This window comes from Nerophis lumbriciformis, linkage group LG05 (assembly GCF_033978685.3).
Source record: "Nerophis lumbriciformis linkage group LG05, RoL_Nlum_v2.1, whole genome shotgun sequence".
In the NCBI taxonomy this organism is placed as follows: Eukaryota; Metazoa; Chordata; class Actinopteri; order Syngnathiformes; family Syngnathidae; genus Nerophis; species Nerophis lumbriciformis.
This window is the reverse complement of record NC_084552.2, coordinates 23574773-23601221: the sequence shown is the minus strand read 5'-3', so window position 1 is coordinate 23601221 and position 26449 is coordinate 23574773. Positions and strand designations below refer to the sequence as shown.

The window sequence follows — 26449 nt, the reverse complement described above, 5'->3', positions numbered from 1 at the left end:
TCTTCAAAATTACAATTAAACATGTTGTGGCAGGGGGCCGGGCTGAATATATGCGCACTAATTGACTGAAAGAGCACGCACTTGGCGCGATGATGTCATGTTGTCGATGGAAAAATGCATTTTTAGACCATATGATTTGCCTGAGCGGCTAGGAGACCCCGAGAGTAACAAGCGGTTGTCTTGTTGCCTTTTCATTAAGAACAATAAATTAGTTTTTAGTATAAGTTTGCTGGTTTCAAGAAATGTAATGCCGAGCGCCTATCATTATGTCAAGATAATGGCACTAGCATTTACTTATTTTAAGAATATTTTTCAACATATTGAGCAAAAAGGTCTCTTCTTTTCTACCAAGAAAAGTGCACTTGTTATTAGTGAGAATATACTTATTTTAAGGTATTTTTGGGTTCATTGAGGTTAGCTAATTTGACTTGTTTTGGAAAGTCTTGAGAAGCCAAATTTTCTTGTTCTATTGGCAGATAATTTTGCTTAGTTCAAGTAAAATACCCCTAATTTTTGTATTTTTTTTTCTGGTTTTTGAACACTGACTTTTTGCAGTGCACGGTTGGGAAGCGCACTACAATACCAACATTCACGCCCTCGGCACCTAAATTGAGCACACCCTATACCTTTTGAAGTGTTCATAATAAATTGAATAAGTCTATCAGTTTGATTGACATAGTCCATCCATCACGGCGTACCTTCATGGCGAGCGTGTCCTTGACCAGCACGGATCTCAGCTGTCCGTTCAGCTCAAAGAAGACTTCCCGTTGACCAGCCTTGTTCAGGTCGCCCAGAGCCAGTGCCTTGATGTGCAGGATCTTCCCTCTCTCCAGCTCCACCTGCAGGCCCACAAATGATCAACAAATACCCTCATTGTTGTAAAGATTCCATCTTGCGTGTGTCAGTCTGAATTATCGATAAACAAATATATTCAGATCTTATTTTGGTTATGTCCCAGTTTGTCCACATCCTCATCGTCACCTTTGCATCCATTCCTCTCCCACTGTTTTTAAAGTGCTTCCAACAACGCAGATGTGGGAGGTTATCTAATTTCACCTATTTGGGTTAAAATATTTTTTGCAAACCAGTAATTAAAGTCTGCAAATTATGTGTTGTTGTTGAGTGTCTGTGCTGTCTTGAGCTCGGCAGAGTAACCGTGTAATACACGTCCATATCAGTAGGTGGCAGCCGGTAGCTTATTGCTTTGTAGATGTCGGAAACAGCGGTAGGCAGCGTGCAGGTAAAAAGGTGTCTTATGCTTAAACCAAAAATAAACAAAAGGTGAGTGCCCCTAAGAAAAGGCATTGAAGCTTAGGGAAGGCTATGCAGAACGAAACTAAAACTAAACTGGCTATGAAGTAAACAAAAACAGAATGCTGGACGACAGCAAAGACTTACTGTGGCGCAAAGACGGCGTCCTCAATGTACTAGCTTTTAAGGACAGGGGAAGCTTAGCCCCCAGGAGAGCGAACGTAGCGCACGAGCACAAAACTTCACAAACGGCTAACAAAGACTTAGAAATTATTCATTGTTATTATTTTAAAAATGCACGGGACGAAATGAAATGCTCCCCGGGACGATGGCTTTTAACCATTTTTTTTCTTTTTCTTTTTATGTATTTATTCATTTTACATGTTATATTAAATGTCTTGGTTTTTCCTCCCTCTGAAAATCCTATGAAATGTTTAACAAGCCATCCTATAATATTACAACAGCTATTAATGTAACAATATAATAAAACAAATATATTTAATGATGTTTTTTTCAATATTTTAACATTAGGCTAATGTATATTACTTTATATAGATTCTACAAGAGTGATGTGGGCATTTTCTATATGAACAAGTCCAAGGACCGCAAGCAAGGTCGCAGAGAAAATGCGGACTGGATTTTGAGTGATGTGGGCATTTTTTATATGAACAAGTGGACTGGATTGGATACCGACACACTAAAGGGGCTCTCTACCTTAAAGTACCAATGATTGTCACACACACACTAGGTGTGGTCAAATGTGTCCTCTGTATTTGACCCATCCCCTTGTTCACCCCCTGGGAGGTGAGGGGAGCAGTAGGCAGCAGCGGTGCCGCGCCCGGGAATAATTTTTGGTGATTTACGCTATGAAGTGAGGGGAAACTGAGTGAATAATGACAGGTTATATGATTAATTTATTTAAACTCATATTCGGGCCACTTTATAATGAATATGTCGGCATGTATTTGTAAAAAAAACAAAATTAAAAACAATATCTATATATATATCTATATATATATATATATATGTATATATATATATATATTCATCCATCCATTTTCTACCGCTTGTCCCTTTTTGGGGTCGCGGTGGGTGCTGGAGCCTATCTCAGCTGCATTCGGGCGGAAGGCGGGGTACACCCTGGACAAGTCGCCACCTCATCGCAGGGCCAACACAGATACACAGACAACATTCACACTCACATTCACACACTAGGGCCATATATATACCAAATTATTTAGGGGGGGCTTAAGAATATTTCAGGGGGGCTTGAGCCCCCCTAATATAGGCCTAACAACGCCAATGCATGACAATTAACAATGTGCCCACAAAGAAGGATGAAAACAACTGAAATTATCTTGATTGCGAAAACAAAGTAGATGCGGGAAATATCTCTCAAAAGGAAGACATGAAACTGCTACAGGAAAATAATTGAATTGAATTGAATTGAATTACATTTATATAGCGCTTTTCTCTAGTGACTCAAAGCGCTTTACATAGTGAAACCCAATATCTAACCAGTGTGGGTGGCACTGGGAGCAGGTGGGTAAAGTGTCTTGCCCAAGGACACAACGGCAATAACTAGGATGGCGGAAGCGGGGATCGAACCTGTAACCCTCAAGTTACTGGCACGGCCACTCTACCAACCGAGCTATACCGCCCCAATACCAAAAAAAAGAGAAAAAGCCACCAAAATAGGAGCGCAAGACAAGAACTAAAACACTACACACAGGAAAACAGCAAAAAACTCAGCATAAGTAACTGTGTGATGTGACAGGTCGTGATAGTGCACCTACTTTGAGACAAGAGCTATATTGATGCATGGTTGTTATGGTTTAAAGTCATATCCAACAATTGCGACAACAACTTTTTACTGTCAACTGAGTTGAGTTTTTTTAATGATTTCTGCTGCTGGTGTGCCTCCGCATTTTCTCAACGCAAAAAATGTGCCTTGGCTCAAAAAAGGTTGAAAAACACTGATATAAGGCCGTGTCTACACTAAGTCGTTTAACCCCTTAAACGAATAATTATTTAGCCTAAGCCTCGTGTCAGCCACACTAAACCACCGTTTAAGGTCCCCCTCCTCGGACAAATTTTTACGCGGCTAAGTGAATTTCAAGAATCTCCGGCACTTAGCTTTGTATGAACTCATTGATCGTTTACCAACTGAGTTTGGAGAGGAAGTGACGCCAGAAAGACCGCGCCCCACACAGGAAGTGACGCCAGAAAGAACGCGCCACAGCCACCTTCATAACAACCGCAGCTAAAAAGATGGAGGCGAGTCATCCAGACACATACTTGCCAACCTTGAGACCTCCGATTTCGGGAGGTGGGGAGAGGGGGTGGGGCGGGGGGCGTGGTTGGGGAGGGGGCGTGGTTAGGGGCGTGGTTAAGAGGGGAGGAGTATATTTACAGCTAAAATTCACCAAGTCAAGTATTTCATACATATATATATAAGAAATACTTGACTTTTAGTGAATTCTAGCTATATATATATATATATTTATTTTATTATATATATATGTGTATATAAATAAAATAAATACTTGAATTTCAGTGTTCATTTATTTACACATATACACACACATACCACTCATCTACTCATTGTTGAGTTAAGGGTTGAATTGTCCATCCTTGTTCTAAACTCTGTCACTATTTTTCTAACCATGCTGAACACCCTCTCTGATGATGCATTGATGTGTGGCACGCACAAAAGTGCTTTCATCAAATGCATTAAAGTCTGGAATCTTCCATCTCTCCCTAGCATGGCCCAAAACCGGTCAATCTTTGCTTCCTGAGGAAGATCTTCAGTGCCAAGCACTTGGTAGTCCACTACTTCTTCCCGGAGGCTATCCAGGTCCAATCGCAGCTGCGGCTTGGAACTTACAAGCTGTTATGAGAGTAGCGTATGTGTGTGTGTGGCCCTTTAATAGGTGAGCATGTGAGGTGAGTGACGTCAGTGAGTGTGTGGGCGAGAGAAGAGAGGGAGCGGTAGCGTGAGTGCGGGCGGGGACTAGTTTGTTTTGTGTTGGATTGGCTGTGTGCAAGCAATCAATAAAGCAAGATTTGCAACTAATCGCCGGACTCAGGCAGGAAAGGTGCAACAAAGCGTATTTCTTCATCTTACTCGTCGTCGGCGTCGCCATATCTTCCTCGTTCTTCTGCTTCGTCTCCTTGTTGTGTGCGCAGTTGTGCACTGCACTCTCTAAAAGCCGTATATGTTATTGATGTTATAGATGGCAGTATTGTCCTGTTTAAGAGTGTCACAACATTGCTGTTTACGGCAGACAAACTGCTTTACGGTAGACAAAAACATGACTGCTGTTGTGTGTTGTTACCGCGCTGGGAGGACGTTAATGAAACTGCCTAACAATAAATCCACATAAGAAACCAATAACTCGCCCTGGATCATTCTACAGTTATAATGTGTTTGAGCAGGCCCGCTGTTTATATTGTGGGAAAGCGGACTCAGGTCCGCATGGAGCTGGAGGGGGCGTGGCCTCCAGCTCCACCTGAATTTCTGGAGATTTTCGGGAGAAAATTTGTCCCGGGAGGTTTTCGGGAGAGGCGCTGAATTTCGGGAGTCTCCCGGAAAATCCGGGAGGGTTGGCAAGTATGTCCAGACATGCCCGTGTTTCTCCTTCTTCTACATGTACAGACGTTTGTGGAAATGGAAGGGAAAATGCAAATGCCGAACAAGGTCCTGGACAAATTTCTGACCCAGATAAAGTGGTCGACAAAGTAAAAAAGACAAGACGGTGAGCTCGAGGCAATACAGCGAAAGCTATCTTTCATTTGTATTTACTTTCACTGGGGATGTGACAGCACCGACTCCACAGTGCTTGGTGTGTGGTGAGAAGCTATCCAATAGCGCCGTGGTGCCAAGCAAGCTTAAACGCCATCTCCAAGCGAAAACACCGTTCCGTTCAAAACAAGCCGATGGACTAATTTGTACGCTTACGTACAAACAATCTCCTCTCTGAGCTGCCACCTTACCGTGGTAGAGGAGTTTGCGTGTCCCAATGATCCTAGGAGCTATGTTGTCCGGGGGCTTTCATGCCCCCTGGTAGGGTCTCCCAAGACAAACAGGTCCTAGGTGAGGGATCAGACAAAGAGCAGCTCGAAGACTTCTATGGGAATGAAACAGCAAGGATTCAGATTTCCCTCGCCCGGACGCGGGTCACCGGGGCCCCCCTCTGGAGCCAGGCCCGGAGTTGGGGCACGATGGCGAGCGCCTGGTGGCCGGGCCTGTCCCCATGGGGCCCGGCCGGGCACAGCCCGAAGAGGCAACGTGGGTCCCCCCTTCAATGGGCTCACCACTCATGGGAGGGGCCATAGAGGTCGGGTGCAGTGTGAGCTGGGCGGAAGCCGAAGGCAGGACACTTGGCGGTCCGATCCTCGGCTACATAAGCTAGCTCTTGGGACGTGGAACGTCACCTCGCTGGGGGGGAAGGAGCCTGAGCTAGTGCGCGAGGTAGAGAAGTTCCGGCTGGATATAGTCGGACTCACCTCGACGCACAGTAAGGGCTCTGGAACCAGTTCTCTCGAGAGGGGCTGGACTCTCTTCCACACTGGCGTTGCACGCAGTGAGAGGCGATGAGCTGGGGTAGCAATTCTTGTTGCCCCCCGGCTCAAAGCCTGCACGTTGGAGTTCAACCCAGTGGACGAGAGGGTAGCCTCCCTCCGCCTTCAGGTGGGGGGACGGGTCCTGACTGTTGTTTGTGCTTACGCACCAAACAGCAGTTCAGAGTACCCACCCTTTTTGGATACACTCGAGGGAGTACTGGAAAGTGCTCCCCCGGGTGATTCCCTTGTCCTACTGGGTGACTTCAACGCTCATGTTGGCAACGACAGTGAAACCTGGAGAGGCGTGATTGGGAAGAATGGCCGCCCGGATCTGAACCCGAGTGGTGTTTTGTTATTGGACTTTTGTGCTCGTCACAGATTGTCCATAACAAACACCATGTTCAAGCATAAGGGTGTCCATATGTGCACTTGGCACCAGGACACCCTAGGCCGCAGTTCCATGATCGACTTTGTAGTTGTGTCATCGGATTTGCGGCCTCATGTTTTGGACACTCGGGTGAAGAGAGGGGCGGAGCTTTCTACCGATCACCACCTGGTGGTGAGTTGGCTGCGATGGTGGGGGACGATGCCGAACAGACCTGGCAGGCCCAAACGCATTGTGAGGGTCTGCTGGGAACATCTGGCAGAGTCTCCTGTCAGAGAGAGTTTCAATTCCCACCTCCGGAAGAACTTTGAACATGTCACGAGGGAGGTGCTGGACATTGAGTCCGAGTGGACCATGTTCCGCGCCTCTATTGTCGAGGCGGCTGATTGGAGCTGTGGCCGCAAGGTGGTTGGTGCCTGTCGTGGCGGTAATCCTAGAACCCGTTGGTGGACACCGGCGGTGAGGGATGCCGTCAAGCTGAAGAAGGAGTCCTATCGCGTTCTTTTGGCTCATAGGACTCCGGAGGCAGTGGACAGGTACCGACAGGCCAAGCGGTGTGCAGCTTCAGCGGTCGCGGAGGCAAAAACTCGGACATGGGAGGAGTTCGGCGAGGCCATGGAAAACGACTTCCGGACGGCTTCGAAGCGATTCTGGACCACCATCCGCCGCCTCCGGAAGGGGAAGCAGTGCACTGTCAACACCGTGTATGGTGCGGATGGTGTTCTGCTGACCTCGACTGCGGATGTTGTGGATCGGTGGAAGGAATACTTCGAAGACCTCCTCAATCCCACCGACACGTCTTCCTATGAGGAAGCAGTGCCTGGGGAATCTGTGGTGGGCTCTTCTATTTCTGGGGCTGAGGTTGCTGAGGTAGTTAAAAAGCTCCTCGGTGGCAAGGCCCCGGGGGTGGATGAGATCCGCCCGGAGTTCCTTAAGGCTCTGGATGCTGTGGGGCTGTCTTGGTTGACAAGACTCTGCAGCATTGCGTGGACATCGGGGGCGGTACCTCTGGATTGGCAGACCGGGGTGGTGGTTCCTCTCTTTAAGAAGGGGAACCGGAGGGTGTGTTCCAACTATCGTGGGATCACACTCCTCAGCCTTCCCGGTAAAGTCTATTCAGGTGTACTGGAGAGGAGGCTACGCCGGATAGTCGAACCTCGGATTCAGGAGGAACAGTGTGGTTTTCGTCCTGGTCGTGGAACTGTGGACCAGCTCTATACTCTCGGCAGGGTCCTTGAGGGTGCATGGGAGTTTGCCCAACCAGTCTACATGTGCTTTGTGGACTTGGAGAAGGCATTCGACCGTGTCCCTCGGGAGGTCCTGTGGGGAGTGCTCAGAGAGTATGGGGTATCGGACTGTCTGATTGTGGCTGTCCGCTCCCTGTACGATCAGTGTCAGAGCTTGGTCCGCATTGCCGGCAGTAAGTCGGACACGTTTCCAGTGAGGGTTGGACTCCGCCAAGGCTGCCCTTTGCCACCGATTCTGTTCATAACTTTTATGGACAGAATTTCTAGGCGCAGTCAAGGCGTTGAGGGGATCCGGTTTGGTGGCTGCAGGATTAGGTCTCTGCTTTTTGCAGATGATGTGGTCCTGATGGCTTCATCTGGCCAGGATCTTCAGCTCTCACTGGATCGGTTCGCAGCCGAGTGTGAAGCGACTGGGATGAGAATCAGCACCTCCAAGTCCGAGTCCATGGTTCTCGCCCGAAAAAGGGTGGAGTGCCATCTCCGGGTTGGGGAGGAGACCCTGCCCCAAGTGGAGGAGTTCAAGTACCTAGGAGTCTTGTTCACGAGTGAGGGAAAAGTGGATCGTGAGATCGACAAGCGGATCGGTGCGGCATCTTCAGTAATGCGGACACTGTATCGATCCGTTGTGGTGAAGAAGGAGCTGAGCCGGAAGGCAAAGCTCTCAATTTACCGGTCGATCTACGTTCCCATCCTCACCTATGGTCATGAGCTTTGGGTTATGACCGAAAGGACAAGATCACGGGTACAGGCGGCCGAAATGAGTTTCCTCTGCCGGGTGGCGGGGCTCTCCCTTAGAGATAGGGTGAGAAGCTCTGCCATCCGGGGGGAGCTCAAAGTAAAGCCACTGCTCCTCCACATCGAGAGGAGCCAGATGAGGTGGTTCGGGCATCTGGTCAGGATGCCACCCGAACGCCTCCCTCGGGAGGTGTTTAGGGCACGTCCAACCGGTAGGAGGCCACGGGGAAGACCCAGGACACGTTGGGAAGACTATGTCTCCCGGCTGGCCTGGGAACGCCTCGGGATCCCCCAGGAGGAGCTGGACGAAGTGGCTGGGGAGAGGAAAGTCTGGGCTTCCCTGCTTAAGCTGCTGCCCCCGTGACCCGACCTCGGATAAGCGGAAGAAGATGGATGGATGGATGGATGGACGTACAAACAATGAGAAACAGGCAACTTTTTGGAGAAAAACCACAAAAGGTAAACGAGAGAGCCCTTAAAGCTAGCTACCTGGTTGCTGAACTCGTACCTAAATCCAAAAAGTCCCACACTGTGGCAGAAACATTAATACTGCCAGCTTGTAGAGCCATTGACGCGGCCAAAGAGATCTGTCAGGTTCAAACACTGATGACATCTATTAAACAGACAAGAAGCAAGGAGTTTAACAGAGACATAACTAAATTTAGCTCATTGAGGAGAAACGTCTGGGCTGTACTCGTTTACAGTCTTCCACCACGCTCTGATTTACATGGCAATAGCTGTTTCTAAAGGAAGGGGGGTCGTAAACAGCCGTCGCCTTTAGTTACAAAACAGTTCAAAGAAAAGGTGCCTGGAGGGGGGTCAGGTCAGCTTCCTCTCCGCTTTGTAGATCTCGGGTCAAGACAAAATATTACTGTGGATTACAATACATCAAAGAAACCGACACTTTCATGTCGCTTCCCATCCTATATAGTGGATTTATACAAGCCTTTTGATTGGTAAGATCAAAGACAGCTTTTGTCTGCTCACTGGGAACTCATTGAAACACAAAGTTTTGAGATAACTTAGATACAATTATTCTGACAAGATCGCGAAAGTGCCTATCTCAGATAACACAATTGTCAGACGTATTGATGACATGTCTGCGGACATCGAAGCTGTTGTTTTGGAAAAAACGCGCATCTGTAAGAAATTTGCCTTACAACTTGATGAGTCGACGGATATTAGTGGACATTGTCAGCTCTTGGCCAATGTGCGTTTTGTGGATGGAGAAGCCATTAAAGAAAACTTCCTATTTTGCAAGGCAAGGAGAGGAAATATTTTGGGTCACGTCGGAATATTTTTGACAAAAGCCGGCTTACGTGGGAAAACTGCACAGGTGTCTGCACTGATGGTCGGGAAACCCCGTATCCATATGAGTTGGGAAATTGTGCTACATGACGGAATACTATGATTTGCAAATCATTTTCACCCCATATTCAGTTGAATATGCTACAAAGACAACATATTTGATGTTCAAACTGATAAACTTTTTTTTTTTGCAAATAATCATTAACTTTAGAATTTGATCCCAGCAACACGTGGCAAAGAAGTTGGGAAAGGAGGCAATAAATACTGATAAAGTTGAGGAATGCTCATCAAACACTTATTTGGAACATCCCACAGGTGTGCAGGCAAATTGGGAACAGGTGGGTGCCAAGATTGGGTATAAAAGTAGATTCCATGAAATGCTCAGTCATTCACAAACAAGAATGGGGCGAGGGTCGCCACTTTGTCAACAAATGCGTGAGCAAATTGTTGAACAGTTTAAGAAAAACCTTTCTCCACCAGCTATTGCAAGGAATTCAGGGATTTCACCATCTACGGTCCGTAATATCATCAAAGGGTTCAGAGAATCTGGAGAAATCACTGCACGTAAGCAGCTAAGTCCGTGACCTTCGATCCCTCAGGCTGTACTGAATCAACAAGCGACATCAGTGTGAAAGGATATCACCACATGGGCTCAGGAACACTTCACAAACCCACTGTCAGTAACTACAGTTGGTCGCTACATCTGTAAGTGCAAGTTAAAACTCTCCTATGCAAGGCGAAAACCGTTTATCAACAACACACAGAAACGCCGTCGGCTTCGCTGGGCCTGAGCTCATCTAAGATGGACTGATACAAAGTGGAAAAGTGTTCTGTGGTCTGACGAGTCCACATTTCAAATTGTTTTTGGAAACTGTGGACGTCGTGTCCTCCGGACCAAAGAGGAAAAGAACCATCCGGATTGTTATAGGCACAAAGTTGAAAAGCCAGCATCTGTGATGGTATGGGGGTGTATTAGTGCCCAAGACATGGGTAACTTACACATCTGTGAAGGTGCCATTAATGCTGAAAGGTACATACAGGTTTTGGAGCAACATATGTTGCCATCCAAGCAACGTAACCATGGACGCCCCTGCTTATTTCAGCAAGACAATGCCAAGCCACGTGTTACATCAACGTGGCTTCATAGTAAAAGAGTGCGGGTACTAGACTGGACTGCCTGTAGTCCAGACCTGTCTCCCATTGAAAATGTGTGGCACATTATGAAGCCTAAAATACCACAACTGAGACCCCCGGACTGTTGAACAACTTAAGCTGTACATCAAGCAAGAATGGGAAAGAATTCCACCTGAGAAGCTAAAAAATGTGTCTCCTCAGTTCCCAACCGTTTACTGAGTGTTGTTAAAAAGAAAGGCCATGTAACACAGTGGTGAACATGCCCTTTCCCAACTACTTTGGCACGTGTTGCAGCCATGAAATTCTAAGTTAATTATTTGCAAAAACATCAAATACCTTGTCTTTGTAGCATATTCAACTGAATACGGGTTGAAAAGGATTTGCAAATCATTGTAATCCGTTTATATTTACATCTAACACAATTTCCCAACTCATATGGAAACGGGGTTTGTATATAGTATATAATTGGTACAAAGGTTTAACATATGTACAAGGATATTTCACATGCCTTTACTGTGTATATAATTGAACAGTGTTTATGTTGTGAACAATGTGTATTTATAATATGTCGTGCAAAGGAAATGTCATAATTTTTGGAAGCTCATCTTGTATTTGACATTGTTTATAGGGTTAGGCGCAATAAGTGTTCAACTTCAGCCTAAACCCTTTCGGTCTACAACATTTTCAATTTATGAATGTACAACTGTTTGTTTATATAAAACGGTTTGTTTATTTTGTTGACCACTGACCAAAGAAATAATAAACTAACTAACTAAGGTACTCAAAGCGCTTTGACACTATTTCCACATTCACCCATTCACACACACATTCACACACTGATGGCGGGAGTTGCCATGCAAGGCCCGAACCACGACGCGTCTTGCTCAAGGACACAGTTGGTAGAAGGTGGGGATCGAACCAGGAACCCTCAGGTTGCTGGCACAGCCACTCTGCCAACTGCGCCACGCCTTCACCCCTTCAGCGTGTAACTCATTGACATTCTGAAGACCGAAGCACAAGCGGCGCCTGGAAGAGCGCCAACAATATTCTCACTTCTCCCTCTCCCCGCCCCTCGCGTCTCATCCCGGCCGTCCCCGAGCGCCTCGGCAATGACTGGCAAAATATGCGATCCGTGTTTTCGAGATGATTTCGCCCGCCAGCCTCATCAAGCCGGCGGAGCAATTAAGCCCATTGTGTCACCGGGCGTAAAAACCTCACTCGCACTCGCATCGTAAGTCATGTGAGAGCCTCTTGCGACGCCTCATTGCTGTTCTCCAAATGAAATCTCAGATTTGATTGCGTCTCTTTCACCGCAGTCAAGTGCAACGCACAAAACGGTCAGCTTGTCATTTCCCTTTCTTGCTGGCAGTCAAGTGGCACATAATAACGCTCCGAGGATGCAGTCAGTGTTGCTCTAATGGCGGCCCTAAAAACACAATGCTAACAACACTTTCACAGGGACTTAAACACGATGCTTAACAAGCACCTTATTAATAACCTGCCTTTGCTGACACAATGTGTGTGTGTGTGTGCATGTGTGTGTGTGTGTGTGTGTTGGCATCTGAGGAGATCACAAGTGACAGGGAGCTATGTTGGTCCAAATCTAAGTTTACATTTCTGTCAAACATGATTAGTATGACGGTGAGTCACCAGCAGAAGCTTTTTAGTAGCCACACCAGTGACTGACTGACAGCGTAAGAGTGTGTATGTATGTGTGTGTGTGTGTGTGTGTGTGTGTGAGAGGCTATATTTAACAAGATTTGCAACAGACTCCAAATGAAGTGTGAGACTGTGCCAGATGCTCCTCGCCGTCTCCTTCCCCTTCCCCCAAAATGTCAACAACTTGAGGCTTCCGATGTTGCGCTCCGACACGTCACAAACTATTTGTCGAGCGGCGAGGGGGACGGGCCAGACCTCCTCCTGCTCCGTTCCTCACCCGAGGCAGACCTTTCGGACAACCGTATGCTCGCTTCAATGCGGCGCCAAAGAGGACGACGCGCGAATTGGAAGCAAGTGAGAATTGGAGAGAGGCTGTTATTTCAAAAAATTCATCCAGACATCCATTTTCTTCAGCTAATCCGAGGTCGGGTCGCGGGGGCAGCAGCCTAACCCTTGTGTGGTGTCCCGGACTGTGGGACCTGTTTTCATTTTTTATTAAAGACCTACTGAAATGCGATTTTCTTATTTAAACGGGGATAGCAGTTCCATTCTATGTGTCATACTTGATCATTTTGCGATATTGCCATATTTTTGCTGAAAGGATTTAGTAGAGAACATCGACGATAAAGTTTGCAACTTTTGGTTGCTGATAAAAAAGCCTTGCCTGTACCGGAAGTAGCAGACGAGTAGCGTGACGTCACAGGTTGTGGAGCTCCTCACATCTGCACATTGTTTACAATCATGGCCACCAGCAGCGAGAGATATTCGGACCGAGAAAGCGACGATTTCCCCATTAATTTGAGCGAGGATGAAAGATTCGTGGATGAGGAAAGTGAGAGTGAAGGACTAGAGGGCAGTGGGAGCGATTCAGATAGGGAAGATGCTGTGAGAGGCGGGTGGGACCTGATATTCAGCTGGGAATGACTAAAACAGTAAATAAACACAAGACATATATATACTCTATTAGCCACAACACAACCAGGCTTATATTTAATATGCCACAAATGAATCCCGCATAACAAACACCTCCCGCCTCCCGTCCATATAACCCGCCAATACAACTCAAACACCCGCACAACACACTCAATCCCACAGCCCAAAGTACCGTTCACCTCCCCAAAGTTCATACAGCACATATATTTCCCCAAAGTCCCCAAAGTTACGTACGTGACATGCACATGCGGCACGCACGTAAGGGCAAGCGATCAAATGTTTGGAAGCCGCAGCTGCATGCGTACTCACGGTACCGCGTCTGCGCATCCAACTCAAAGTCCTCCTGGTAAGAGTCTCAGTTGTCCCAGTTCTCCACAGGCCAATGGTAAAGCTTGACTGTCATCTTTCGGGAATGTAAACAATGAAACACCGGCTGTTTGTGTGTTGCTGCAGCCGCCCGCGATACACCGCTTCCCACCTACAGCTTTCTTCTTTGCTGTCTCTATTGTTCATTGAACAAATTGCAAAAGATTCACCAGCACAGATATCCAGAATACTGTGGAATTTTGCGATGAAAACAGACGACTTAATAGCTGGCCACCATGCTGTCCCAAAATGTCCTCTAATATCCGTGACGTCACGCGCAGACGTCATCATACAGAGACGTTTTCAGCAGGATATTTTGCGCAAAATTTAAAATTGCACTTTAGTAAGCTAACCCGGCCGTATTGGCATGTGTTGCAATGTTAAGATTTCATCATTGATATATAAACTATCAGACTGCGTGGTCGGTAGTAGTGGGTTTCAGTAGGCCTTTAAAAGAAAAATGATACAATCAATTAATTTTTCAAACTGAGACTCACTGACTTTGGCTCATTTTCTGTGAAGAACATATATCAGAATACATATTTAATGACCACACACCGGACACCTCCCCTACACATTTCTATTACATATATATAAGATGTCCGGGTCCACTGGACCCGGGGCTAATAGAAATGTGGAAATTGATGTTCTGTGTACCACACACACACACACACACACACACACACACACACACACACACACACACACACACACACACGCGCACACACGCACACACACACGCACACACACACACACACACACACACACACAGCAGGCCTAGACAGGAGGAGGACAGAGTGTAGGTACACAGAACATCAGAGGGTCAAATGTGCGAGAAAATGAGAGCAGACAGTGTTGACAAACAATGTTGCAACCTTGTGTGGGAACCGCAGGTGCAGAAACACAAAAGAAGAATCCCTGTGGGATGCAGAAACCGGCAGAGAAGTTTTCCGTGCAACGTTCATATTGTTGTTACTCAGCCAGCGTTTGTGTGTAATGTTCATATTGTTGTTACTCAGCCAGCGTTTGCCAGATGTTTATTGGGATAAGGTAAACATCTGTTCAGTATTTTAACATAAAAGTGTTTGATTGTGAGGCATTAAAAGCCACAAAATGCAACGGGTCCATCAGACCCTCAAACGCTGGCTGAGTAACAACAATATGAACATTACACAAGGGTTAAGCAGGGAAGTCCAGACTTCCCTCTCCCCAGCCACTTTGTCTAGCTCCTCCCGGGGGATCCTGAGGCGTTCACAGGCCAGCCGGGAGACATAGTCTTCCAAACGTGTCCTGGGTCTTCCCCGTGGCCTCCTGCCGGTGGGACGTGCCCTAAACACCACCTTCGGGTGGCATCCTGACCAGATGCCCGAACCACCTCATCTGGCTCCTCTCGATGTGGAGGAGCAGCGGCTTTACTTTGAGCTCCCCCCGGATGACAGAGCTTCTCACCCTATCTCTAAGAGAGAGCCCCGCCACCCGGCGGAGGTAACTCATTTTGGCCGCTTGTACCCGTGATATTGTCCTTTCGGTCATAACCCAAAGCTCATGACCATAGGTGAGGATGGGAACGTAGATCGACCAGTAAATTGAGAGCTTTGCCTTCCGGCTCAGCTCCTTCCTCACCACAACGGATCGATACAGGGTCCGCATTACTGAAGACGCCGCACCGATCCGCCTGTCGATCTCACGATCCACTCTTCCCTCACTCGTGAACAAGACTTGAACTCCAAAATGTGAACTCTTAATAAACAATGCAAGTTTTTTTTTTCCTACTTCAGTATTTTATGGAAAAGGCAACACTTTGACCACCTTGTCAAGTGGAACCTCCTTTAACAAACCCCTCGTTGCACAAACTTTCTGATTTACGAACCACAGACCAAATAAACATATGCTTTGCTGTACGAACCTTGTCTTTTTTGTTAAAGGTCTACTGAAACCCACTACTAGAGACCACGCAGTCTGATAGTTTATACATCAATGATGAAATCTTAACATTGCAACACATGCCAATATGGCCGGGTTAGCTTACTAAAGTGCAATTTTAAATTTTGCGCAAAATATCCTGCTGAAAACGTCTCGGTATGATGACGTCTGCGCGTGACGTCACAGATTGTAGAGGACATTTTGGGACAGCATAGTGGCCAGCTATTAAGTCGTCTGTTTTCATCGCAAAATTCCACAGTATTCTGGACATCTGTGTTGGTGAATCTTTTGCAATTTGTTCAATGAACAATGGAGACAGCAAAGAAGAAAGCTGTAGGTGGGAAGCGATATATTGCGGCCGACTGCAGCAACACAAACACAGCCGGTGTTTCATTGTTTACATTCCCGAAAGATGACAGTCAAGCTTTACCATTGGCCTGTGGAGAACTGGGACAACAGAGACTCTTACCAGGAGGACTTTGAGTTGGGTACGCAGACACGGTACCGTGAGTACGAATGCAGCTGCGGCTTCCAAACATTTGATCGCTTGCCCGTACGTGCGTGCCGCTATGTGCATGTCACGTATGTAACTTTGGGGACTTTGGGGAAATATATGTGCTGCATGAACTTTGGGGAGGTGAACGGTACTTTGGGCTGTGGGATTGAGTGTGTTGTGCAGGTGTTTGAGTTGTATTGGCGGGTTATATGGACGGGAGGGGGGAGGTGTTTGTTATGCAGGATTAATTTGAGGCATATTAAATATAAGCCTGGTTGTGTTGTGGCTAATAGAGTATATATATGTCTTGTGTTTATTTACTGTTTTAGTCATTCCCAGCTAAATATCAGGTCCCACCCGCCTCTCACAGCATCTTCCCTATCTGAATCGCTCCCACTGCCCTCTAGTCCTTCACTCTCACTTTCCTCATCCACGAATCTTTCATCCTCGCTCAAATTAATGGGGAAATCGTCGCTTTCTCATTCCTCTCTCGCTGCTGGTGGCCATGATTGTAAACAATGTGCGGATGTGAGGAGCTCCACAACCTGTGACGTCACGCTACTCGTCTGCTACTTCCGGTACAGGCAAGGCTTTTTTATCAGCGACCACACATTGCAAACTTTATCGTCGATGTTCTCTACTAAATCCTTTCAGCAAAAATATGGCAATATCGCGAAATGATCAAGTATGACACATTGAATGGACCTGCTATCCCCGTTTAAATAAGAAAATTGCATTTCAGTAGGCCTTTAAAGGGGAACATTATCACCAGACCTATGTAAGCGTCAATATATACCTTGATGTTGCAGAAAAAAGACCATATATTTTTTTAACCGATTTCCGAACTCTAAATGGGTGAATTTTGGCGAATTAAACGCCTTTCTATTATTCGCTCTCGGAGCGATGACAACGTGACGTCACATCGGGAAGCAATCCGCCATTTTCTCAAACACCGAGTCAAATCAGCTCTGTTATTTTCCGTTTTTTCGACTGTTTTCCGTACCTTGGAGACATCATGCCTGGTCAGTGTGTTGTCGGAGGGTGTAACAACACGAACAGGGACGGATTCAAGTTGCACCAGTAGCCCAAAGATGCGAAAGTGGCAAGAAATCTGCTACGACAGAGATGGCAAGAATGTGTGGATATCCTGCGACACTCAAAGCAGATGCATTTCCAACGATAAAGTCAAAGAAATCTGCCGCCAGACCCCCATTGAACCTGCCGGAGTGTGTGAGCAATTCAGGGACAAAGGACCTCGGTAGCACGGCAAGCAATGGCTGCAGTTTGTTCCCGCAGACGAGCGAGCTCAACCCCCTATCGACCCTAGCTTCCCTGGTCTGCTGACATCAACTCCAAAACTGGACAGATCAGCTTTCAGGAAAAGAGCGCGGATGAGGGTATGTCTACAGAATATATTAATTGATGAAAACTGGGCTGTCTGTACTCTCAAAGTGCATGTTGTTGCCAAATGTATTTCATATGCTGTAAACCTAGTTCATAGTTGTTAGTTTCCTTTAATGCCAAACAAACACATACCAATCGTTGGTTAGAAGGCGATCGCCGAATTCGTCCTCGCTTTCTCCCGTGTCGCTGGCTGTCGTGTCGTTTTCGTCGGTTTCGCTTGCATACGGTTCAAACCGATATGGCTCAATAGCTTCAGTTTCTTCTTCAATTTTGTTTTCGCTACCTTCCTCCACACTACAACCATCCGTTTCAATACATGCGTAATCTGTTGAATCGCTTAAGCCGCTGAAATCCGAGTCTGAATCCGAGCTAATGTCGCTATAGCTTGCTGTTCTTTCCGCCATGTTTGTTTGTGTTGGCTTCACTATGTGACGTCACAGGAAAATGGACGGGTGTTTATAACGATGGTTAAAATCAGGCACTTTGAAGCTTTTTTTAGGGATATTGCGTGATGGGTAAAATTTTGAAAAAAACTTCGAAAAATAAAATAAGCCACTGGGAACTGATTTTTAATGGTTTTAACCCTTCTGAAATTGTGATAATGTTCCCCTTTAAAATAAAGCCAATAATGCAATTTTTTTGAGGTCCCCTTTATTTAGAAAAGTACCGAAAAGTATCGAAATAATTTGAGCACCGGTATCATTACAACAACAGCGTAATGTTACAGTGGCTGAAATATAATACTTAGGCCTACTGTGCTTACTGTATTGTAATTAAAGTTAAAGTACCAATGATTTTTACACGCACATTAGGTGTGGTGAAATTTGTCCTCTGCATTTCACCCATCCCCTTGTTCACCCCCTGGGAGGTGAGAGGAGCAGTGAGCAGCAGCGGTGGCCACGCCCGGGAAATTTTTTTGGTTATATAACCCCCAATTCCAACCCTTGATGCTGAGTGCCAAGCAGGGAGGTAACGGGTCACATTTTTATAGTCTTTGGCATGACTCGGCCGGGGTTTGAACTCGCGACCTACGGATCTCAGGGCGAACACTCTAACCACAAGGCCACTGAGCTGACTGATGTTGGTCACTATGGTGGTACTTTGAGAGCTAAACGTTTTCTGAGGTGGTCCTTGGTGGTAAAAGTTTGAAAACCTAGTGGTGTAACCATTTTTGTTGTACCACAGAAAACGACAAGTGATTGACAGCCAACGAGAAGACATTACGGAGAAGCAGAGCAAACAACATGAAAAGCGCTTCAGCAGTTCCTCCTCGTAGATTGTTTTTTTTTTCCCCCCCCCCTCACATCCTTCCACCGGCCATAAAGCGCCGCCGCTACAAAGCAAAAACAAGTTGTCACTTTTTTGACGCGCTTTCAGTCCGTCTATCGCTGCTCGCTCGTGCTAATGGGACCTGATCTAGTGGGAATACCCATTGCCATCACAACAAAAGGGAAGTACGTTTTTTGGTTTTTTTTTTGCTGGAGATGAATGACAAGCAAGAAGATGAAGAAAAAAGGGGCTGTCATGGGGAAAGGTGTGGAAAAGGAACTTGCAAAGGTTGGACAGACAACGTCTGACAATGAAGTGTTGTTTAGGCATTAGTGTCTTTTTAGGATAAACACACATTTATATGTACAAATATTGTGACTTCCGTACAATATACAGCTTGCTGTGATGGACAAGAGACAGCAAAGGAGGGCTTGTGTTGGAGTGCGGGTCAATAGCATATGTGAGCGATCAATGCAGCTGCTAAATCTTTGATAACACAGCAGCAATGTAGTGCTGCTCCTCGGGTCCCGAGCAATATAAAAATCAATTAACACCAACCTGCAGCCGTTCTGCTGCCGTGAAATGAAACACGTTCGCCTTTGGCCGCTCTCAATAACTGTGCGTGTGTGCGTAATGAGTGGATGAAATGAGAATATTGATTAGCATCAAACATAGAAATTATTCACCAAGACGGATGTGCATGTGTTCATTTCACAAATGAGGCCTAAATATTGCAGCAGTAGCATAAAAGCGATGGAAGATTGATGGCTGGCAAACGTGAACAAATTCTATATCTCTTTCAAAAACAGAAAAGTGAACTTCCTTTATTCTGGCGGTGCTTTAAGTGCTGCAATATACGGTGGGTTGTCTGTCATAGAAATGGACTACAAAGTCAATTAAGATCAACATAAAGCAGCAGTATGTTGCACTGCAGCACATCATTTAACTGTCGTTTACAGCCTGCACTTATTTGTTTTTAGCCCTTTGTACATTCAAAACATGTCATTAACACATTATTAATGAGCTCTATGAGTAGATAACACAGTGGCACCCTAAATGTTGAGTAATTTGAAATACGAGCTGTCTTTTGGCTTTTTGTTATGCTTTAAGTCATTTTAGGATGGATGGAAAATCTATTCCAAAGTGGGCCGGAATGGTACAATCGTGGCATGATAACTTCAAAATAAAGACAACTCCAGGTTGTTCTCTTTGTTTTACTATGGCCAAAAATAGAACACGCACATTCTGAAAACGTACAAACCCCATTTCCATATGAGTTGGGAAATTGTGTTAGATGTAAATATAAACGGAATACAATGATTTGCAAATCCTTTTCAACCCATATTCAATTGAATGCACTACAAAGACAAGATATTTGATGTTCAAACTCAAACATCTTTTGTTGTTGTTGCAAATAATAATTAACTTGGAATTTCATGGCTGCAACACGTGCCAAAGTAGTTGGGAAAGGGCATGTTCACCACTGTGTTACATGGCCTTTCCTTTTAACAACACTCAGTAAACGTTTGGGAACTGAGGAGACACATTTTTTAAGCTTCTCAGGTGGAATTCTTTCCCATTCTTGCTTGATGTACAGCTTAAGTTGTTCAACAGTCCGGGGGTCTCCGTTGTGGTATTTTAGGCTTCATAATGCGCCACACATTTTCAATGGGCGACAGGTCTGGACTACAGACAGGCCAGTCTAGTACCCGCACTCTTTGCATTGTCTTGCTGAAATAAGCAGGGGCGTCCATGGTAACGTTGCTTGGATGGCAACATATGTTGCTCCAAAACCTGTATGTACCTTTCAGCATTAATGGCGCCTTCACAGATGTGAAAGTTACCCATGTCTTGGGCACTAATACACCCCCATACCATCACAGATGCTGGCTTTTCAACTTTGCGCCTATAACAATCCGGATGGTTCTTTTCCTCTTTGGTCCGGAGGACACGACGTCCACAGTTTCCAAAAACAATTTGAAATGTGGACTCTTCACACCACAGAACACTTTTCCACTTTGTATCAGTCCATCTTAGATGAGCTCAGGCCCAACGAAGCCGACGGCGTTTCTGGGTGTTGTTGATAAACGGTTTTCGCCTTGCATAGGAGAGTTTTAACTTGCACTTACAGATGTAGCGACCAACTGTAGTTACTGACAGTGGGTTTCTGAAGTGTTCCTGAGCCCATGTGGTGATATCCTTTACACACTGATGTCGCTTGTTGATGCAGTACAGCCTGAGGGATCGAAGGTCACGGGCTTAGCTGCTTACGTGCAGTGATTTGTTCTCTGAACCCTTTGATGATATGATGGTGAAATCCCTAAATACCTTGCAATAGCTGGTTGAGAAAGATTTTTCTTAAACTGTTCAACAATTTGTTCACGCATTTGTTGACAAAGTGGTGACCCTCGCCCCATCCTTGTTTGTGAATGACTGAGCAATTCATGGAATCTACTTTTATACCCAATCATGGCACCCACCTGTTCCCAATTTGCCTGTTCACCTGTGGGATGTTCCAAATAAGTGTTTGATGAGCATTCCTCTACTTTATCAGTATTTATTGCCACCTTTCCCAACTTCTTTGTCATGTGTTGCTGGCATCAAATTCTAAAGTTAATGATTATTTGCAAAAAAAAAAAAATGTTTATCAGTTTGAACATCAAATATGTTGTCTTTGTAGCATATTCAATTGAATATGGGTTGAAACGGATTTGCAAATCATTGTATTCCGTTTATATTTACATCTAACACAATTTCCCAACTCATATGGAAACGGGGTTTGTATTCAAAAGGGTTAAGTTCACTTTTCTCCTGTTTGACAGAGACGTTATGGGGGAGCAAGGGTGCCAAATGACGATGTGTTCGAAGCAGAAGGCATAAAACGGCAGGTTTTAATTTTCATGTGGGTCGAGGAGGAGGAGGAGCCACAGTCACCCTTTACTGTGTAGCTCTTGCTTGGCCACGGTATAAACCGTTTGCTGGCCTAACGGAATTGCTATTGTGACATCCAGTGGACACATTTAGAACAGCAGTTTCTTTCGTAAAAAAAAAAAAAAGCAAGTCATTTTAATACTTGGCAAACTCGTCACTCAGGCCGGATAAAACCTGTACCGTACGTTTGACCCCCTTGCTTTAAGTTGTGAACATACCTTAAATTACAAGTATTTGTGCTCTGGGTTGAAGTAATATTCGAGTGGCTCCTTTTACCAATAAGAATAATGAATTAGATTTATATAGCACTTTTCTAGACACTCAAATCGCTTCACAGAAAACTGAGAACCCATCAGTTATTCACTCCACATTCACACAGTAATTGTGGTAAGCTACATTTGTAGCCACAGCTGCCTTTGGGTAGACAGTTTGCGCCCACTGCTCCTCTGACCACCATTAAACATTCATTCACATTCATACACCAGAGTGAGCGGCACTAGGAGCAGGTTGGTAAAGTATCTTGCCCAAGGACACAACTGCCGTGACTAGGATGATGAAAGCTGGAATCGAACCTGAAACCCTCATGTTGCTGGCACGGTCACTCTACCATCTGAGCCACACCGCCCCTAGATCCTTATTCTATTTAGTTGCGTACATGAGCAGCATGAAGTCAATATAGTAAACAATAACTTAACAAAAAGGTAAAAACGACTATTATATATATTATTATTAGGGATGTCCGATAATGGCTTTTTGCCGATATCCGATATTGTCCAACTCTTAATTACCGATACCGATATCAACCGATACCGATATATACAGTCGTGGAATTAACACATTATTATGCCTAATTTGGACAACCAGTTATGGTGAAAGTAAGGTCCTTTTTAAAAAAAAAAAATTATAAAATAAAATAAGATAAATAAATTAAAAACATTTTCTTGAATAAAAAAGAAAGTCAAACAATATAAAAACAGTTACATAGAAACTAGTAATTAATGAAAATGAGTAAAATTAACTGTTAAAGGTTAGTACTATTAGTGGACCAGCAGCACGCACAATCATGTGTGCTTACGGACTGTATCCCTTGCAGACTGTATTGATATATATTGATATATAATGTAGGAACCAGAATATTAATAACAGAAAGAAACAACCCTTTTGTGTGAATGAGTGTAAATGGGGGAGGAAGGTTTTTTGGGTTGGTGCACTAATTGTAAGTGTATCATGTTTTTTTTATGTTGATTTAATAAAACAAAACAAAAAAACAAAACGATACCGATAATTAAAAAAAAAACGATACCGATAATTTCCGATATTACATTTTAAAGCATTTATCGGCCGATAATATCAAGAAAGGCCGATATTATCGTCCATCTCTAATTATTATTATATATAGCTATTACTCATTAAATACCTTCAAAGTCCTACTGTGTCCTGTTTTTATATTGTTTGACTTTCTTTTTTATTCAAGAAAATGTCTTTAATTTATTTATCTTATTTTATAAACATTTTTAAAAAGTACTTTATCTTCACCATACCTGGTTGTCCAAATTAGGTATAATAATGTGTTAATTCCACGACTGCATATATCGGTTGATATTGGTATCGGTAATTAAAGAGTTGGACAATATCGGAATATCGGATATCGGCAAAAAGCCAGAGATAGCTCCTTTGGAGCGGTCAACTTCCTTTGTTTACACTTTATCAAAGCAAGTGACGTCGCGGTCACCTTGGGGCCACGTTGGGACGTGCACGTTTATACTGGAGTCTGTTTAAGATCACATTTTACTTGCAGTGTAAAAAAAAAATTGGATTTCGAAAAAATCGGATTTAGGCAACTTTGGCCTGCAGTGTAAACATAGTCTAAGATACGAGTGTTCTGAGATAGGAACTCGGTCGAGAAACGCATTGTGCTTTTATTTTCCGAACCATAAGGTGTAAATGGTAAATGGGTCGTACTTGTATAGCGCTTTTCTATCTTTTTTAAGGAACTCAAAGCGCTTTGACACTATTGTCCACATTCACACACTGATGGCACTTATAATCCTTGTTTTCCCCCCTCAAAACTCGACAGTGCGCCTTATAACCCGGTGCGCCTGATGAAAGGAAAACGTTTGGTTGAGCTTACCCACCTCGGAGCTATTTTATTTGGTACATGGTGTAATGATAAGTGTGACCAGTAGATGGCAGTCAAACATAAGAGATACATGCAGACTGCAGTATGTCTCAAGTAAACAACACCAACATTTTTAATGTTCCATTGAAAATATAGAACATTATACACGGCGCTCAAAAATCTGTCAAAATGTTTTAGTACGACTTTGGTAAGCTATGAAGCCGCACCGCTTGATGGATTGTACTGTGCTTCAACATACGAGTATTATTGTGGTGTGTGTATAAGGTAAGACATATTATCTGGCGTTTTGTTTCACAATATTATGCAAAAGCAACTTTTCTTACCTTCTGGTACCTGCTGATCTGTATTTGGGATCTGCATGAATCCTAAAAAATTGCGCGCGTTCGCCTTTGTAGTCCGTGCCGACAACGTAGTCGATAAGCTTCTTCTTTTTCCTCTATCTTCTTGTTATGGGACATTCATCCTCCCCTGTTGCCATTTCTAATATAAAGTAGTGTAAAGTTCTAACTTATATCTGTCAGTGAACTCGCCATGAAAGCACTAAAACATACCGGTGTAGTGAGGTTACATTATTCACCCAAGGACCTTTAGTTATTAGAGAGTTCTGGTCGGATGGTTTTTCACGGGACACATTTCTGGTGTTGTTGTTTCCGGATGAGGAGATGCTGCTCCGTTATTGATTGAAGTAAAGTCTGAATGTCATTAAAACAGTTAGCTCCATCTTTTGACACTTCTTCCACTCCCGTCCTTGCACGCTACACCGCTACAACAAAGATGACGGGGAGAAGACGCTGCCGAAGGTGAGCCTCGTAAATAAGACCGCCCACAAAACGGCGCATCCTGAAGCGACTGTCAGAAAGCGGCTTGAAGATGATCTGTAAAACATAATCTATGCTACATTTTGACCAAAGAACCACCATTACATGTTATGTAGACCACAAGGAAGTGTTTTACATTTAGAATTTTCTTTTAATAATAATATGACTCCTTTAATGCGCCCTATATATGAAAAAATATCAAAAATAGACCATTCATTAGCAGTGCTCCTTGTAATCCGGTGCACCTTATGGTCCGGAAAATACGGTATGCATTGTGTTTTTCTGCACTGTTTTATTGTTTGCGAATTGTTTTCAATTGTACTCTTTTGTTGTGTGTAAATGCCCAACTAGGGACGGCGTGGCGCAGCATCCTGAGGGTTCCTGGTTCAATCCCCAGCTTCTACCAACCTAGTCACGTCCGTTGTGTCCTTGAGCAAAAAAATGTATATGAATCCTTTAATGCGCCCTATAATCCGGTGCACCTTATATATGAAAAAAGCTAAAAAAATAGACCAAGGGTCACCAACGTAAGGACCAGATGAGTCGCCCGCTGGCCTTTTCTAAAAAATAGCTCAAATAGCAGCACTTACCAGTGAGCTGCCTCTATTTTTTAAATTGTATTTATTTACTAGCAAGCTGGTCTCGCTTTGCTCGACATTTTTAATTCTAAGAGAGACAAAACTCAAATAGAATTTGAAAATCCAAGAAAATATTTTAAAGACTTGGTCTTCACTAACTGACAAAGAAACAGATTTGGTGTCCAGTTCAACGTGTGACATGATTTATTTAAACATTTGAGAGTTGACTTTTGTATTTTACATGAGTTATTATTTGTACAAACATGGTGCAAAGTAATTCATGATTTGTTAAAAAAATGTTAGTGGCCAGCTAGTTAAAATTGGATATTGTGATTTCACAAGACTGTCTTAGAAGTGATCATTTGAAAATGTTCAATTTGAAAAATGTGCACTTAGAGAAAATATAAAAAATAAAGTGTTGCATATTGATATTTATCTGTTTCTATATATATTTATTGTGAGAAATCACTAAGATGATCAGTGTTTCCACAAAGATAAATATCATTAATTATTAATAATAACAGAGTTAAAGGTAAATTGAGCAAATTGGCTATTTCTGGCTATTTATTTAAGTGTGTATCAAACTGGTAGCCCTTCGCATTAATCAGTACCCAAGAAGTAGCTCTTGGTTTCAAAAAGGTTGGTGACCCCTGAAATAGACCTTTCATCGGCAGTGCGCCTTTTAACCCGGTGCGCCCTATGGTCTGGAAAATACAGTACTATAATTTAATTTATTACCTGTAACACAAGTTAAAGTTAAAGTACCAACGATAGTCACACACACTTGGTGTGGTGAAATTTGTCCTCTGCATTTGACCCATTCCCTTGTTCACCCCCTGGGAGGTGAGGGGAGAGGTGAGCAGCAGCGGTGGCCACGCCCGGGAATCATTTTTGGTGATTTTGTTGTGTTTTTATTTCCCTGCCTTCTCTTGTGTTGTGATGTGTTTCCTCAGCTCATTAGTCTTCAGCGAGGGGCGGACACTAAGGCACACCTGCAACCTATTTCTACCAAGGACTATTCAAGCTCGCCTCCCACAGCTGGCTCTTGTCGGTTAATTTATCCTGCACCTTCCACGTGCACGTGCCTGCTTCGTGCCTGTCAGTCCTGGTACGTTGTTTTTCCTTATTCCTGTAATTCCTAACGTTGTTGTGTTTGTTTCCTAGCCTCCTTGAGGCAACAAGGACTTTACCCTGTGTTTAGTGTGCGCTGGCTTCTCCCCCTGCCGACCACTGAGGAACCTGTTTCATTTAAGTATTCATGGTGTGCACTTCTGCCCCATCGCTTTTTGTTACACTTTTTGGACTC

General features: G+C 44.4%; 1 protein-coding gene across 1 annotated transcript in view; it reads right to left on the bottom strand.

Moving 5' to 3' along the window:
- LOC133606772 (pyruvate carboxylase, mitochondrial-like) overlaps nucleotides 1–26449 on the bottom strand; it is an 828781-nt gene that overhangs the window by 11232 nt on the left and 791100 nt on the right. Inside the window, exon 25 of the mRNA XM_061961089.2 lies at nucleotides 699–839. Coding sequence (XP_061817073.1) covers nucleotides 699–839 — 141 coding nt within the window. The remainder of the gene's footprint in view (nucleotides 1–698; nucleotides 840–26449) is intronic.